The 19,336-nt window shown below is 36.1% G+C and overlaps 1 protein-coding gene and 1 pseudogene across 1 annotated transcript; both read left to right on the forward strand.

Moving 5' to 3' along the window:
- Positions 1-11,414: 11,414 nt before the first annotated feature.
- On the forward strand, positions 11,415-12,382 carry LOC138163491 (olfactory receptor 4C6-like). Its single transcript, XM_069090949.1, has one exon. The coding sequence runs from the start codon at positions 11,415-11,417 to the stop codon at positions 12,321-12,323; it is 909 nt and encodes a 302-aa protein (XP_068947050.1). The 3' UTR covers positions 12,324-12,382.
- A 380-nt stretch (positions 12,383-12,762) lies between these two features.
- LOC138163323 (olfactory receptor 4C6-like) lies at positions 12,763-17,228 on the forward strand (annotated as a pseudogene).
- Positions 17,229-19,336: the final 2,108 nt, after the last annotated feature.

The raw sequence follows: 19,336 nt of genomic DNA on the forward strand, positions 1-19,336 counted from the left end.
GCAACAGCTTGTGGTGTCTGTAGAGAGGGGCCCTCCTAAAAGCTCCAAAAGCTGTGAAAACCCCAACAATGTGGGGACCTCTCCCCATTCTGGAAGTAGAGTTCTATCATGGCAAAGAGCTCAAAAGACAAGTAATTGACTGGCAACATGAGCAAGCAGAGTAAGCACAATTAGACCATAGAATCCTTTTTTTGGGTATAAAAAGGATCAAAGCATAGAATGGGAGGAAGACAACGAAGTCGGACCTCCTGTGTCCCAGTATCCAAGAAAAATATGAAATGCTTACAGGCCATGGAGGAGCTCAAGAAGGATCTTGAAAGTCTAGTAAGAGAAGTAGAGGAAAAATTGGGAAGAGAAACGAGAATGATACAAGGAAATCATGAAAAGTGAGTCAACAGCCTGCTAAGGTAGACTGCCAAAATACTGAAGAAAACAACACTTTAAAAAGTAGACTAACTCAAATGGCAAAAGAGGCTCAAAAGGCCAATGAGGAGAAGAATGCCAGAAAAAGCCAAATTTGCCAGATGGAAAAGAGATTTCAAAAATTCACTGAAGAGAATAATTCCTTCAAAATTAAATTGGAGCAAAAGCAAGCTAAAGACTTTGTAAGAAATTAAGATACTATAAAACAGATTCAAACAAATAAAAAAATAGAAGGCAATCTGAACTATCTCACTGGAAAATGACTGACCTGGAAAATAGACCCAGGAGATATAATTTAAAAATTATTGGACTACCTGAAAACCATGATTTAAAAAAAGATCCTAGATAAAACCTTTCAAGAAATTATCAAGGACAATTTCCCTGATATTCTAGAACCAGAGGGCAAAATAGAAATCAAAAGAATTCACTGATTGCCTCTTGAAAAGGACCCCCAAAATAAAACTTCTAGGAATATTATAGCCAAATTCCAGAGTTCCCAGCTCAAGGAGAACATACTGCAAGCAGTCAGGAAGAAAAACGTTGCATATTGTGGGAGTGGCTACGTGGCACAATGAGTAAGAGCACCTGCTCCAGAGTCAGTAGGACCCGAGATTGGTTCTGGCCTCAGATACTTAACACCCACACAAAAAAAAACCTGGCCGTGTAACTTTGGGAAAGTTACTTAACCCTAATTGCTTTAAAAAAAATTGAATATTGTGGAAAGACAATCAGGATAATTCAAGCCCTAGCTCCCACATTAAGGGATCAAAGGGCTTAGAATATGATATTCCAGAGGTCAAAGAAAATAATATTCAAACTAAGAATCACCTACCCAGCAAAACTGAGAATAATGCTTCAATGAAAAATATGGATATTCAATGAAATAGAGGATTTTTACTCTTGATGAAAAAACCAGAGCTGAGCAGAAAATTTGACTTTCAAATACAAGAAGCAAGAGAAGCATGAGAATTTAAACAGGAAAAAAAAATCATGAGGAACTTTTAAAAGTTAAATTCCTACTTGGAAAAACAATAATTGTAACTCATACGACTATTCTCAGTATAAGGATAGTTGAAAGGAATATATATGTACATATATGCATACAAATATATATGTATGCATAGGAGGGTGTATGTGTGTGTGCATATATATATACACACATACATGTGTGTACATATGTATGTACATGTATACATAGACAGAAGCCACAGGATGAGTTGGATATGAAGGGATGATATCTAAAAAATAAAATTGAGGTAAGAGAGGAATATTAAGGAGAAGGTGAAAGGGAGAGATAGAATAGGGTAAAGTATCTCATATAAAAGAGGCAAGAAAAAACTGTTACGATGGAGGGAAAGAGCAGGAAGGTAAAAGAGAAAGGTTGAAGTTACTCTTACTGAATTTGGCTTAAGGAAGGAATAACATACACACTCAATTGTATATCATACCCTACAGGAAAATAGGGTGGGGGGGGGATAAGATGGGGGATGGTAGAAGGGAGGGAAGATTGGGGAAGAGGATAATTAGAGGCAAACACTTTTGAAAAGGGACAGGGTCAAAGGAGAAAACAGAATAAATGTGAAGCAGGGGATAGGATTGAGGGAATTATAGTTAGTCTTTCACAAAATAACTACTATGAAAATGTTTTGCATAACTACACATGTACAATCTATATTGAACTGCTAATCTTCCTAGTGGAGGTCGGTGAGGAAGGAAGAAGGGAAAAAATCTGGAACACAAAGTTATAAAAACAAATGTTTTAAAAAAAAAGTTTTTTTTTTTTTTAACATGTTACTGGGAAATAATATATATATATATAGGCACTGGGGCATAGAAATCCATCTTGCCCTACTAGGAAGTTGCGGGCTGGGGGAGGAGAGGATAAAAGAGAGAACAGGTTGGGAAATGGGTTATTAAGCAGGATCACTATTTTGGGTTTGAGGGTATAGGAAAGATGGGGAGAAAAATCCGTGACTCAAAATATTGTGGAAATGAAGTTTGGAAATGAAAAATAAATTGGAAAAAATAAAAATAAAAGGCATTACAGAAAGGCTGTCCCCAACTTGATAACAGTTTTCCTAAAAGTGTTTCAATATGAAGAGGACAGTGGGTCAAATTTAGAGCTCCTGACACTAATGACTCACAACTTTTTTTAATCAAACATTTCTTGCATTATGTGGTTTTTTTATTAGACTAATTTTAGGAACAACATTTTTTTTGGTAATATGCTACCAGTTATTCATACACTGAATTTTTTTTCAGTTTCCTTTCATTTATATGCAATTTTATTTTTTTCCTCTCTTTTTTTTTTATTTTTTAGTTTACATCATTCATTTACATAAGATTTTGGGTTACAAATTTCTCCCCATTTTTCCCCTACCCACCACCCCAAAACAACAATCCCACGGAATATCCCCTCCCACAATCTTGTCTCTCCCATATCTTCCCCCATATGCCCTCCGACTTTCCAGTAGGGCATGGTAGATCTCTATGCCCCATTGCCTGTATGTCTTATTTCCCAGTTACATGTAAATTAATAATAATAACATTAATTATATAATTATATTTTTAAACATATGATTTTTAAGCTTTGAATTTCATTCTTTCCCTTCCTCCCTCATCACCAACCATTAATTGGAAGATAAGCAATTCAATATAGGTTGCCCATGTTTAGCTATGCAAAATATTTCTTTAGTGTATATAATGTGAAAGACTGACTATATTTCCCTCCATCCTATCCCACCCCCCACTTGCTCTATACTCTATTTTGATCTTGTCCCTTTTCATAAGTGGGTGCTTCCAACTTCCCTCTCCCCCAGTTTGCCCTCCCTTCCATCATTCCCCCTCATATTCCCTTGCCCCCTACACTCCTGTAAGGTGAGATACCCTACTTAATGTGTATGTCATTCCCTCCCTAAGACGAATTCAATGAGAATAATGTTGACTTGTTCAATTTTGCCTTCCTGTTCTTCACCTCCATTGTAACAGTTTTCCCTTGCTTCTTCCATATGAAAAAATTTATCCCATCCTTTCTCTCCACATCTCCTCTCATTACATTCCTCTCTCACCTCTTAATTTCACTTTTTAAGTATCATCGCTTCCTATTCAATTGGTCCTGTGCCCTCTGTCTATGCATATATATATACATATTTACACACATTTACATATGTATTCATATGCCCATATGTCCTATTTAGACATATATATGTATGCATATATTTATACATACATACACACACATATAGAAATACATTTGTATTCCCTTCAATTATTCTCAAATTGAGAAAAGTTTCATAAGTTACAATTATTGTTTCTCCATTTAGGAATGTAAATAGTTAAACTTTGATAAGTTTCTTATGATTTATTTTCCCTGTTTACCTTCTCATGCTTTTCTTCCTTCTTGTATCTGCATGTCATTTTTTCTATTCAACTCTGTTTTTTTCATCAAGAATGCTTGAAAGTCCTCTAGTTCACTTAATGACAATATTTTTCCCCTGAAAAAAATATACTCACTTTTGCTGGGTAGGTGATTCTTGGTTTTAGTCCCAGTTCCTTTGACCAGAATATCATATTCAAAACCTTTTGATCCTTCAGTGTAGAAGCTGCCAGATCCTGTGTTATCCTGATTGTGTTTCCACAGCATTCACATTGTTTCTTCTTGGCTGCTTATAATATTTTCTCCCTGATCACAGAGCTCCAGAGACTGTCTAGAATATTCCTAGGAGTTTTCTTTTTGAGATCTTTTTCAGGAGGTGGTCATTGGAGTCTTTCAACCTCTGTTTTGCCCTCTGGTTCTAAAACATCAGGGCAATTTTCCTTGAGAATTTCTGAAGGAAGATTTCTTTTTGATAATGGCTTTCAGGTTGTCCAATAAATTTTAAATTATCTATCCTGGATCTATTTTCCAGGTCAGTTGTTTTCCCAATGAGATATTTCACATTTCCTTCTATTTTTTCATTTGTTTGGATCTGTTTAATAGTATCTTGATTTCTCCTAAAGTCACTAGCTTTCATTTGCTCCAATATAATTCTGGAGGAATGATTCTCTTCAGTGAGCATTTGAGATTCTTTTTCTATCTGGCAAATTCAAATTTTTAAGGCATTCTTCTCCTCATTGCCTTTTTTGAGCCTCTTTTGCTATTTGACTTAGTCTTTTTTAAGGTGTTATTTTCTTCAGTCAGGTTGATGTCTCTCATTTCATGATTTTCTTGCATCATTCTCCTTTCTCTTCCCAATTTTTCCTACACTTCTCTAATCTGGTTTTCAAAATCTTTCTTAAACTCTTCTATGGCCTGTAACCAGCTTGTATTTTTCTTAGAAGCTTTTTTTGCAGGAGTTCTGACTTCACTGTCTTCCTCCTGTTCCATGCTTTGATCTTTTTTGTCCCCAAAAGAGAAGTTTAGAGTCAGATTGCTTTGCTTGCTCTTCTTCCTTTGCTTGCTCATGTTGCCACTCAAATGCTTGTCTTTTGAGTTTTTTGCCACAGTAGATCTCTGCTACTAGAAAAGGGAGCTTTGTCCCAATTGCTGGGTTTTTCACAGCTGCTGGAGCTATTAGTTGGGTGCTCTGTCTGAATCCTCCACATGCTCTGACAAACTAGTCACACACCCCAGGACCGCCACCCTAGACAGTGATCCATATCCTAGCAGGTTAAAGTAAGATCAATTAACCCTCAGACTGGATTCTTGATCCCCCTACAATCGGCAGTCTACAAGCTCTGAAGAAGCTAAGTGGCGGCGGCAGCATGGCAGTGGTGACTCAGCCACTTCTCTCTCCAGGGTGGGAAGTCCGGACCACACTCCCAAACTTCCGGTTCCCAAAGTCCACAGTGCACTGAACTCTCACTTTGTCCTTAGCATCTGTGGGTTGATAATTCTGGAACCTGCCACAGCTGGTGGTGATCTGATGACCCTCCAGCTGGAGGCTGGCTGTGGCTACCCTGAAGCAAAAAACTCTAGGTCATGTGGGGCTGGGCTTGGCTCCCAGCATGCTGTATTGGCCTCTTCCTGCCAGCCTGCCAAATTTTCTTCAACAGGAAGTTAGCTTTTCTCTGTCATTTTGTGGGTTCTTTAGCTCCAAAGTTTGTTTAGAGTCTGTCAGGTGCAATTTTAAATCTTCTGCAATTATGATGATACACTATTTTATTGCTGCATGTTATTACCAGGAATATATTTATGTTTATAAGTTGCCTTTTGCCCAAAAGAAGTATTTAAAAGCTCTGAAATTTCTATAGGATATCGAATTCCAATTATATCATTTGTTTATGGCAGTGTTCCAAGATGTTTACAGTGATGAAAACTAAATCAGTAATTTTAGCAATTAATTACATAGAACCTCAACTAAAATTTCTATGTTGTTACAATTCCATATTTCAATGGCAATTCATCCAATGAGTTTTCAGTCATGAGTTTTAAGTCAAAGTAATTGATTTCTTTCCAATCCAATGAGTTTTAGGTCAAAGTGATTTCTTTAAAAACATTCTCTAATAAATTCTGTAAGTGTTTTGCTCCCTGTTTTTCTAACAAATGCCCAGAAGATTCATGCAGTGATTTGATTTGTCGAAAGTCACACACATTGCAGGGATCCAACATACTGAGCCATCCATTATTATTATTTGTAAATGTATTCCATCTATTAAGATTTAATTGTATGAATTTAAAAATGATGAGAGAGCACTAAGACTAGAGTTCAGCAGATGTTTTCAAATATATCTTTAGATATAGCTGAAAGAACTTTGGGAATTAAATTAATCTCCATTTATCCTGGTTTCTTTACCAGTAAAATGCAGATAACAACTTGTAATCACTCCACTTCCCAGAGTTTGGATAATCAAATTAGATGATATTTGTAAAGCACATTGCCTGGAAGGTTGTAGGTTGTACATTATTATTATTATAAATATAAATGATGATGATGAAACAGCACCAACGAGTTTATTAGATCAGTCAGTCTCCACTGGTTTTTGACAATGTTACATTAGAGATGTTCCACAGGAAAAGGATATCCTTGTTCCCCAGCAGAATCTGATGCCCAATAGAAATTCTGTTTGACACCCAAGGAACCACAAATACTGAAGTCCATAGAAATGGTTCTAAATGGAGGCTTTTTGGTTAATGTTTTCATAACATGGTCAATTATTGCTATTATAATTTACAACACCAATAATAAGATGTGATTGGCAGAGTTACAGTCATCGTGATGCATGGTTGTAGGAACTGTATAGGGGTTACAAGATATTTTTTTAACTTTCAAATTAGTAAATAAATATACTCTGCTTTTATAAGACAGGTTGAATTGAAAGAGACAGTGACGAGCTTCTTATAATCTTGCATTTTAAATTTTTGTTCAGATAAAAGTGATAAAACTTCATAGAATTTAGGACCATGAGCATCCGTCATAGGATTTTTCTTTCATTTTGTAAATAAAAAATAGTTGGGTAGAGAGAGATGAGATGACCAAAGGAAAGGTACCCATGCTATAAACAGTAAAGCTGGCCTTTATATCTAGATTCTCTGACTCCAAATCCAGAAATATTTTCATGATATTACTGCAAAGGCAAGAAATTTTTAGGGAAAGTTTCTGGAGGTTACAAACACATTAAAAAAAAAGGAACTTCAAAATCATCCCTATGGATTTCAGTGTTTGTGGTTCCTTGGTGGCAAATAGACTTCTTCAGTGGGGATGAGATTCTGCTGGGGCAGCGAGAATATCCTCAACCACTGGGACATTGTTAGAGTTATATTCTCCAACAACATTAGGGATTTATTGATTTCATGATTGCCACTACATTTCATTCAACTGTCTGCTTTGGTGATAAAACCAGCAATTATGAATATGAACTGATTTTTCTCTCTCAGTTGATATTTTTCTCCCATCTCACATTGAAAAAGTCAATTCACTGTCATGCTGATTAACTCACCAGCCACTGGAGACTCATCTTCAGTGGGACACAATTGAAATAATGAAATGGTATTTACTACTATTGTTACCCAGAAGGTAATTATTGGATGCCCCTGACATTCTACATTCAGCGAATGAACATTGTTTTAACTGTTTGTCTTTCTGGAAAGAGGTTCCCTATGAAGTTAAACTATTACTTATTAAAAACTCTTGTGAACAGTGACTAAATAATTTGTGGAATTCTTGAGAGTTTTTTTTTTTTCCCTCCCCATCTTGGAGAGCAGTATGATAATTTAAATTCATCGGCAAAGCAGGAGGTGGCGTTTCACATCAGGTATTTGGATTTCTACAGCAGCCATTCCATTTCTCAAACTTTATCTGGACTAGTGCCAATTTAATCTAGTATTACATTAGGTAAGCTTGTCAGAAGAGCAAGAGGGAACGACATCTTCCAATTGAACCTCTTCCTTGGTAAGGAATTGAAGCTCTGGGTCATTATGCAATTTGTCTAAAATAAAAAAAAATGAAGTAAAATGGGGGAATTCTGACTTCTAATCGAGGTTTATGACTAGGAGTTATAGTGGATAAAGTACAAACTTCAGACTCAGGAAAACATAATTTTGATTCCTGACTAAGAAATTCCTGACTAAATTCCTGACTACTATGTAACGCTAAATAAATGATTTAAATTCTTTAACCTCAATTTCCTCATATTTTAGAGACTTATGAGAATCAAGTGAGGTAATATATGCAAGATGCATTACAACTACTAAATCATTATCTCAGTTTTATCCATTATTATCTTTAGTAGGAGGAAAACCACACAAGAACATTTTGATACAGGGAATAGAATTCAATTATATAAGCATACAAAAATGGCTTTCAATAGTGAGAACTCAGATATGTTAAATGACACATATGGAGGGGATTCAATCACTTTTTCCAGACCTTTAAAAATATGTGTAGAAGACATGAGGAAGAAGGTGGTGGCCATAATACATGATTGTGATTTGCCAAGATGTGGATATCAATTGGACTAGAGCACAAATGGCTCCAGCATAGAGGATGGTAGAAATGATTAACTAAAAGGTTGGAATTGGAAGAGAGGAATGTAAATTTATCATTTGAGTAAATAAATGAACAGAATAACGAATGGAAGAAGAATGTAAGGGAGGGAGGGACAGAGGAAGGAAGGAGGAAAGGAAAAAAGGAAGGAAAGAAGGAGAAAGAAATGAGGTAAAGGAGTGAAGGTAAGAAGGAAACTAAGGAGGGAGGAAGTAGGAAAGTTAGGGAAAGTGTTATGACAAGCCCGAGAGGAGCATCATTACCTTTGGTTCTCTTCGTATCATCCCAAACAGTTTCTTTCTTTTCCATCAGAAAACAAAACAAAACAAAACAAAATACAAATAGCAAGACTAAACAAGTTGAATGTTAGCAGGATATAAGTGAGTATGTGTATTTTGAATGTGTGTATGTATGTATAGGTTATATATGTATATACACATACATATTAAAATATATAAATTTTATACCAAGTAAATATGTGTGTATATATGTATGTAGGTATGAATGTATGTATATGAATATGCATGTATATTTATTTTAAATCTACACATATGTGTTTGTGGAGACTGGAAGAGACAGTAAATAAGTCAGTGTGTGTATGTGTATTTTGAATGTGTGTATGTGTGTATATGTTTATACCCATAAATAGAAAAATATATAAATTTTATACCATGTATATATGTGTATGTATGCATATGTGTATATATATGTAGGTGTGAATGTATGCATATTATGCCTGTATGTTTATTTTAAATCTATACATTTGTGTTTGTGGAGATGGGAAGAGACAGTTGGAGACAGAGAGGGAGAGAGACATGAACTTGTGTCTGGGGAGCCACTAATAGAATTTGGCATTCAAGCTGTCTAGAAGATAGCTTGGAAAACTAAGAGATAGAACTGAAGAGGAGAAAAAAGTCCATAAGTGAAGGCCACCACCATAAAGGCACAGAATTAAGAGATGGAATGTCATGATGGAATGTTTGAAAAATAGCAAGGAGGACATTACGAATAATGAGCAAAGGGAATGGAAGAGGTTAGAAGAATGGAAAGGTAGGATCATAGTTGTAAAAGGATTTAAATATTAAATGGAAGAATTTAGATTTGATCTTAATGGGAAGAACAAGAGTTCTTGGGTATGAATCTGTGTGTAGAGAATGGGAAGTAGGGAGGAGGCTATTTTATCTGATTAGAACTGCAATTTGGGAAGATCGACTATTCAGCAGAGTGCAGTATGTAGAGAAAAAGGTTGAGATTTCAAGCAGGAAGATTAACCAGAAGATTATTGTAATAGACCAGGGGAGAGGTGAGAACATCCTGTATTAGGGTAATGGCGATGGGGGTGTAAAGAAGGAAAAACATCAGGGAGCTGTTGTGAAGGTAGAAGATAAGATATGACAACTGACAAACTATGTGAGGCAATTTGGAGTGAGAGGTTTAGGGACAAAAACAAGGTTGAGACTTTTGATGACTGAGAGTTGTCAGGGGACCCAAAGAATAATGGGAAAGTTGAGATGAGTGGAATATTTCCCAGTGAAAGATAATAAGTTTTGAGGATATAACTGTCCCTGATTTTATATGTCAATCTAGTCATGTGGAATAATGAAATTCATTGATATGCCTTTGAAGGTTTCCATTTTTCCATCACCCTGATGGCCTTAGTATCAGCCAACCTGAATCCCAGCACAGGGCTAGCTACCTATGTGACCTTAGGTGAAGCTCTTACTTCTTATCACTTTGACTTGCTCATCTCCAAAATAATGTGGCAAATAAATTACAAATTATGAATTGTAAGCAGAGTTCAAACTTTGGCTCCAAATTTAGGATTTCAGGATAAACTGAGCACTGAACCTCTATGAGTTGTGGTTAAATGACTATCATATAAAAAGAAGGGATAACAATATTTTGGGGAGCAATTCCTTATTATGTCTATACCATGTTAGTTGCCCAGCCCTCACTCTTTATTTCAAAAGATTTCATGCCTAATGTCCAGGATTTTTTACCTTGTCAGTAAGAAACCTTTCCTGAAGAGACCACACCTCTTGTTTTCTTCAGCAGGGTCTAATGACTAAAATTCAAATTGGAGCCAACAGTCCTGGGTCTGAATTCTCTCTCTGGCTCTTTCCATCTGGGTGAGCAAGAGTATACCAATTAACTTCTCTGAGTCCCAGCTTACTGATCTATAAAATGGGAATGCTTTTCATACTTACACTGAGGCTTATTTGAGGTTTAAATGAGGCATAGTTGCCAGGACATTTTGTAAACTTTGAAGTATAGGTTATTCTTTTATTACTCATAGTCACTGAACTTTTTCTTTCTTTTTAGTCAAATATATTTCAAAGGATTCAAGGATTGCCTAAGAAGGAAGACCCCACTGCCCATACAGTTAACCTGGTGCCTTGCAGCTTCTGGGCTTAAAGTGATACTTTGGTAATTACAGGCTAAGGGATTTGCCCAGAGTCTTTTAGCCAGAACAAGGGCAGGAAAGAAGTTTCCCTGACTCCAAGATTATTACTTGGCCTACTCCCTCATCTCAGTCAAGCTTTAGCCCCACACTTCCCATTTGACTTAAAAGACTCATTAAACTTGCCTACAATTTCATGCAAAATGTGAATATGTATATGAAACATAAGTATACAATTTAAAACATAACAAGAAGATATATCACTGTTGAATTTTAATCCTCAATAAAGATGATTTGACTCATTTTCTCCTTCCTTTGGTTACAGACAAACTAATTATCATGAAAGGAATCTACTATCATCAGTTACTTCTAAGATGAAAGTGAGATGAATCACAATCCTTAGGACTGAGGATTTTGGATCCCTTCTTCCCCACTGCCCAAAATCTATCCATAACAGAATAAGCAGTTTCATGTAGAAGACTCATTAGTGACTTCCTTTGAAATTAAAATAACTGGAATTTTTGGTGAGGTATAACCAAGTTCTCCTTAGAGAAAAAAAATGAAGAGGAAAAGAAAGAACCAATAAGACTTTAGGATTATTAGGAATTTGGCAAGGATGGCTCAAAATGGAAAATAAAAACAATGTAACTGAATTCATTCTGCTGGGTCTTACACAAAATCCAGAGCTTCGAAAAATTTTCTTTGTCATTTTTTCAGTCATATATCTTATCACAATTATAGGAAACTTTCTTATTATCATTACTTTGACTTCCAGTCAGACTTTGACATCACCCCTGTACTTTTTTCTAACCTTCTTATCCATAGTGGATGCTACCTACTCTTCAGTCATTGCTCCTAAAATGATCGTGGATTTACTTTATGAGAAAACAGCAATCTCGCTGGAAGGCTGTCTGACTCAGCTCTTTGCAGAACATTTTTTTGGTGGTGTTGGAATCATCCTTCTTGTAGTTATGGCTTATGATCGCTATGTGGCCATCTGCAAACCTCTTCACTACATGACCATCATGAATCCTCGTGTTTGCCACCTGCTGGTGGCAGCGTCCTGGGTGGGGGGCTCCATTCATGCCACCACACAACTCTTCTTCATGGCCCATCTTCCCTTCTGTGGCCCTAATGTCATTGATCACTTCATGTGTGACTTGTTCCCATTGCTGAAACTGGCCTGCATGGACACCCAAGTTCTTGGCCTTTTAGTCATTGCTAACAGTGGAGTAATGTGTCTGTCAATATTTCTCATTCTAACTGCCTCTTATGTAGTTATCCTCTCTTCCCTGAAGGGTGGTAGTTCAGAAGGAAGGAGGAAGGCCCTTTCAACCTGTAGCTCTCACTATACAGTGGTGGTCTTATTTTTTGCTCCCTGCATATTCTTGTATGTGAGGCCAGTAGCTACCTTCCCTATAGATAAACCAGTGGCTGTATGTTTCACTATGATTACCCCTATGTTAAACCCTTTGATTTACAGCCTTAGAAATAGAGAGGTTAAACGTGCCATGAGGAAACTCTGGATCAGATGAATGCTTTTGACTGTTCAGGAAAAATCAGTTTACAAATTAAAAATCATTCAAATGCAGCAGAAGGATGAGATTTTTTTAATGTAAATTAAAAACATATACAAATACAAAATGACAAAGAAAAAAGTTGCCATGTGTACAGCAAAACATGATAGAAGATTCAAAATATATAGCAATAAATTCCCATTTCTAAAAGGCCTGTATAAAATATATTATGGTTGTTTTGAGAGTTGTCTGTCTTTTCCTTTCTTCCTTGTAAGTTTTCTTTGGTTTTTCCTGTGCCCTTTTTATTTCATTCTTTTCCACCATTTCTCTCTCCCCCAGGATACTACAATTAAGCATGAAGATACACACATGCACACACATGTACATACAAATCTGTCTCTCTCTCACCTCCGCCCTGTTTTTATACTAAGATAATTCTTAGCTATGCTGCAATTACATGTTTCATATTTTAGATAAGGTTAGTGAGTATCTTTTAAGGCAAATGGAAGTGAGGGTTTAAAGCTTCACTGAGATGAGGATGTAGGCAGATAGTCAATAAATATGGGCTGTTTATCTCTTATTTACATAACATACAAAACCTATGTTTAAGATTGTTATTAGTAATTGGGTAGTTTATGTGAAAGATTGTGATAGAATTGAATATAGCATGATTTTAAGTATAAAACTGTTTAGGAACAATTAAAAAGCTAACTGAAGAGTTAATTCCTTCAGAATTATCCTGGAGCCAATGTAAGCTAGTGACTTTAGGAGTAATCAAGACACTATTAAACAGATCCAAAAAAAAAGAAAAAAATGAAGGCACTGTGAAATATCTCATTGGAAAAACCACTGACCTGGAAAATAGATTCAAGAGAGATCAATTAAATAATTAATTAATCAAATTGATGTGATTGATTGCTTAAAATAATTAAAAATTATTGGAATACCTAAAAGCCATGATCAAAAAAAGAACCTAGAAATCATCCTACAAGAAATTCTCAAGTTAAATTGCCCTGATGTTTTTGAACCAGAGGGTAAAATAGAGGTTGAAAGAATCCACTGATCAGCTCCTGAAAAAGATCCCCAATAGAAAACTCCTAGTAATATTATAGCCAGCTTCCAGAGTTCCCAGATAAGGAGAAAATATTACAAGCAGCCAGGAAGAAACCATTTGAATACTGTGGAAACACAAACAGGATAACACAGGATCTAGTAGCTTCTACATTGAATGATTGAAGTGCTTGGAATATGAAATTCTGGAGGTAAAAGGAACTGGGATTAAAACCAAGAATCAGATACCCAGCAAAACTGAGTATCATGTTTCAGGGGGAAATATGGTCATTCAATGGAATAGAGGACTTTCAAGTATTCATGATGAAAAACCAGAGTTGAATAGAAAATTCAACATTCAGATACAAGAAGCAAGAGAAGCATGATAAGGTAAAAAGGGAAAAGAAATCATAAGGTATTTATCAGAGTTGAACTATAGATATTCCTACATGGAAAAACGACAATTTTAACTTATGAAACTTTTTCAGTATGACAATAGTTGAAGGGAATAAAAATGTGTGTATATATATATATATTCATACATATATATATATATATATACATACACACACACACACACACACACACACACACATATATATATATATATGTCTATAGGAGGGTATAAGCCATATGAATAAATATGTGAGTGTGTGTGTGTATGTAAAAATATACATAGGGCACAGGACCCATTGAATAGGAAGTGGTGATACTTTAAAGTTGAAATTGAGAGGTGAGAGAGGAATATAATGAGAGGATATGGGGAGAGACAGAATGGGGTAAATTATCTCATAAAGAAGAGGCAAGTGAAAACTGTTACAATGGAGGGGGAAAACAGGAAAGCAAAAGGGAACGATACAACCTTATTCTCATATAATTTGGCTTAGGGAGGGAATGACATGCACACTAAATAAGGTATCTTACCTTACAGGAGAGTGGGGGGGAGGGGATGACATGGGTTAAAGATGGAAGGGAGGAAAAGTTGGGGGGGGAGGGAAGTTAGAAAAGGTACAAGATCAAAGTAGAGAATAGAACAAGTGGGGGGTGGGATAGATGGAGGGAAATATAGTCAGTCTTTCACAATATATCCACTATGGAAATGTTTTTTATAGCTACACATATACAACCTATATTGAATTGCTTATCTTCCCAGTAAGGGTGGGTGAGGAGGGAGGAAGGGAAAGAATCTGGAATTCAAAGTTTAAAATCAAATGTTAATATATACATACATTTATATATATATATATATGTATATATACATACATTTATATATATTTATATATGCATATATATGCAATTTTTTATTTATTTATATTTTCATGCAACTGGGAAATAAGATAAGAAATAACACTGGAGCATACAGATCCTTGTTGCTCTACTGGAAAATTGGAGGGGGCGTGGGAGAGGATATAGGAGACAGCAGGTTGGGCGAGGGGTATTCAGTGGGATCACTGTTTTGGGGTGGCAGGTAGGGGAAGATTGGGGAGAAAATTTGTAACTCAAAATATTGTGGAAATGAATGATCTAAACTAAAATAAATATAAAATTTAATGTAAAAATAATTAAAATAACTGGAAATTTTAGTGAGGTATAGACAATTTCTCATTAGATAAAGAAATGAAGAGAAAAAGAAAGAACCAATAAAACTATTGGAAAATCAGGTATTTGGCAAAGGGTTGACCAAAACAGAAAATAAAAACAATGAAACTGAATTCATTCTGCTAGGCCTTAGACAAAGTCTAAAGCTTCGAAAAATATTCTTTGTAATTTTCTTGATCATATATATTATCAGAGTTATAGGAAACACACTCATAGTTATAACCATGACTTCCAGCCAGGTTTTGAGATCACCCATGTACTTTTTTTTTTAACTTTCTTATCCATCGTGGATACTACCATTTCTTCAGTCAATGTTCCTAAAATGATTGTGGATTTACTTAATGAGAACATAACCACATCCCTGGAAGGCTGTCTGACTCAGCTCTTTGCAGATCACTTTTTTGGTGGTGTTGAAATCATCTTCCTTGTGGTCATGGCCTATGAACACTACGTGACCATATCTAAACCTCTTCACTATATGACCATCACGAATCCTCGTGTTTGCCACCTGCTGGTGACAGCATTCTGGATGGGGGCTCTACACATTCCCCATATAGCTCCTCTTCATGTCCCATCTTCCTTTCTGTAGCCCTGTAACAGTAATGGAATTTAAAGATCCCCCTGTATTGGCTTGGTTTTTGGATTGATTGTGTTAAAAAAAACCCAGAACTTGTGAATCCCACTTGTGGGATGGACTTGACCTGAAAAGAGAGGGCTGAAATGGGAGGAGCTGGTGACATGAATTTAGAGAGGCACAAACAGAGAAAGAGGCAGAAGAATTTTTGGAAGCAGCATCGTGAAGGCAGAGACAGAGAGGATTGCTGAGGTCCAGTTCAAAGTGCCCTGGACTTTTGAGAGCTGCCACCCATAGATGCCAAGGAATGAGGAGACATGGTTGTTATGCTGGTACTTTATCTCTCTGTTTTGATGTTGTTTTGCCAGATTTTTCCACTGGTGAAGGACAGTGCTGTTATTGCAGAGGTTCTGGAACCTTGCTGTTGGTTCAGAGCTCCTGAGACTGTTTTGCAGACAGAGAGTGAATCGTGCCCAATAGTGAAGGCTAGTGCTGTTGTTGCAGAGGTAAACCTAGCTGTTGGTTTAGAAGCCCTGAACAAGGATTTTCTTGTTGTATGTTTACAGAAATCCTGGAAGAGGGTTTTGCTAATGTTTTCAGGGGTCCTAGGACTGTTCTGCAGACAAGGAATGAATTAATGAGGACACTGGCAATGTATCTTGTGGCCTTGCTAAACTTTGTCTCCCCAGGAACAAAGATTGCTGAGAACTTGCCTCGGGTCAAGATGAAGAAAAGACCTCTCTTTGGGTATTAAATGCTGTGCTTAAGCTTGTTGTAACTCTGGGGTAGATGGCCTATTCAGTTGTGATCCAAGGGTGGGAAACTTTTGACTTTTTGGTGCTTTGTGGTTGACTAAATTAAAGTACTGCCTAGGGATGGAGTAGTATTTAGAAGAGGGACTTTGTGATTGACTAAATGAATGTAATGTCCAGGGGTGGAGTAGTACTCAGAGATTATTTAATTACACTTGGTGAATGCTGTAATTTGAATTATGCTATATTTTGATTTTCTCTGTTATTAATTAGTTACTGAATAAAATGGAGAGCACCTATGCCGGTATTTTGAACCTTGGGAAGTTGCCTTTGCTTGGCATACAAGCCCTAATGTTATTGATCATTTCATGTGTGACTTGTTCCCATTGCTGGAACTGGCCTGCATGGACACAAAAGTTCTTGGCATTTTAATCATTGCTAAGAGTGGAGTAATGTGCCTGTCAGTCTTTCTCATACTGTCTTCTATGTAGTTATTCTCTCTTTCCTGAAGGCTCCCAGTTCAGAAGGAAGTTGGCAGGCCCTTTCTACCTGCAACTCTCATTTCATGATGGTCATCTTTTCCCCCCTGTACACACACACACACACACACACACACACACACACATATATATATATATATATATATATAATATTTTTGTGAGGCCTGTAGTTACTTTTCCTATAGATAAAATTGTGGCTCTATGTTGGACTTTGATTACTCCAGTGTTAAACCCCTTGCTGTGCTACCTTAGGAATACAGAGGTTAAAAATGCCATGACAAAACCATTGATTACAAAACTCACTTTTCTTTTTCAATAAAATATATCCAACCATCAAATCATTCAAATGAAAAGCAAAGATATAATTACTTTAGCAATTTTATTACTTTGCCAATTCCTGTGTGCAATATTAGCCCCTTGTTCATAGTTAATCAATGTGACCCCATGTTCAAACCTTGTTTAGAGTTCAGTATGCTACCAGCCAGCCTGCAAGAGTCAGTGTCAGAATATACCCTTCCCCTGCACACTAATCCCCCCTTCCTATGATAGTGTAAGGGCAACACTAATCCCATATGCTCATGATTACTTATATTGATTATCATTTTTTTGCCCTTCTATGTTTTCTTCTTTATATTGTATGAGTAGCTTGAAATGCTCACTTTCAAGTCCCAACCTTGATATGCTAATAAGGGTCAGTAAATGAGTGACAAGGCACAGCGTAGAGGAAGGGAAGAGTGTATGTGTGTCTAATTCCAAGTGGTTTTACAGAATTTAAAATTCCTCCACTTGTATATTTTCCCCTCTCTATGCAGCAGTAAGTGTTCATCTTTAAAATTTTTTTTTCAATTAGCTGTAATATGAAGTTTCAAAATTGTTTTTATTTGTATTTCACTTATTAATGATCAGGAACAATCTTGCTCATTCAATCAACCAACATCTATGAAGCACAGCACTACCTCCTTCATGAACCGCTATTAGAGGAAACTGTGTTCCCAATAAGGCTCTCTTCAAGCCCTGACTAGCCTGTCACTCTGCTGATTACCTTTCCCTATATGGAGATGATTCATCATTTTTGTATGTCTTTTTTAATGTTATCTTTTCCCTACTAGAATTTAAGCTCCTTCAAGATGGTCCTTCTTTTTGCTTACTTTTGAATTCCAGTGTTCAGCACAGTGCTGGCACATCTTAAGCATTTAATAAATATTCTATTTTATCTATCTATCTATTGTTGAACTGGAATTTGGTTAAAGAGGCTAACAAGCTAGATGATATGTAAATTGATGTTGTTTATTTCCTTAAACTAATGGAATACATGGGAGCCAGAGGACAATTCTGACTAGAGACGAACAGAATGAGAAAAGCTTTTATACATTTAGTGCAATCCTGACTCAGAATGTCTGTGAGACTCAGAAATATGATCTCCATGTATTTAACCATAGCATGAGAAAGGGATTTTCTTAACTGAATAGGTTGTAAATACAATAAAATAAGAGAGTTGATGAAGTGTCAATTACAATTCAGTATATCTGTGTTTCTTTGATCACTAACATAGCATAACATAGTATATGTCCATAAAATACTAAGATTAGAAAAGCCCCATTATTCACATTAGTATCTGGGTCACAAGGTGACTTGTCCATAGTGGACATAAATAGAATAAAATAAAATAAAAAAAACATAAATAGGAAGGGACATTTTGAGTTCACTCAGAGAACAAAGAACAGCATGTCTATTATTCATATAAATTAAATCATATATATATATATATATATATATATATATATATATATATGATTTGAGCAGGCTTTGGCCATTGTTGGGATTCAAATGATCTTAAAAAATTATCACTATCTCTCTAAACTGTGTCAATTTCAAATTCATCTCCTATCTATCATCTATATTTTTAATTTATCACTTATCTATTTATCCACGTAATCTAGGCTTGCCCAACCTGCTGACCTGCCAAAGGATTTTGGGCAGCTCACTAAAAATGTAGAATAAAACATCCTTTGTCATTCCTTTGGTTGTAGGTTTAGGAGACATGATTTAATCTGTCATCTATCAATCTCGATATCTATCTATCTATCTATCTTTGATTGACCAACAATAGGTCCCTGCCCAAGCACCTCAGAATGGTTATTTTTGTTTTGTTTCCTTATGGCTCAGGGTGAATGCAAATAGTAATTGCTTCTCTTTAGGTCAGCTGCCCCGAGGGTCTTTCCCTCCCAGTTTGATTTTTTTTTTCTAAAGGGACCATCTCTTTACTTACTTCTCAAACAGGTCTAATCACTGAATTGAGAGCTCAGAAAGAACTTAGCTGCATCCTGGCCCATCTCCAGCTCTCCTGGTCTATATCTGACCACTGAATCCTTATGGTTATGGAGGAGAAAGTGAGGCTGTTAACATCTTAAAATCTACCTTCCTCCTTCAATTCCCACTTAATTGCAAGTAATGGCATCATCTTTCTGATGTGGTGGTCGTCTTTGAGAATGAAGGACATGTATGCATGCATATATATATATATATATATATATATATATATATATATATATATAT

Source organism: Petaurus breviceps, unplaced genomic scaffold (genome assembly GCF_028583685.1).
Source record: "Petaurus breviceps papuanus isolate PSGF00001 unplaced genomic scaffold, PetGlider_PUasm1.0 188, whole genome shotgun sequence".
Classification (NCBI taxonomy): domain Eukaryota; kingdom Metazoa; phylum Chordata; class Mammalia; order Diprotodontia; family Petauridae; genus Petaurus; species Petaurus breviceps.

What these genes read in the sequence shown, in the direction of transcription:
- LOC138163491 (XM_069090949.1), top strand. Translation starts at nt 11,415, where the DNA reads ATGGAAAATAAAAACAATGTAACTGAATTCATTCTGCTGGGTCTTACA.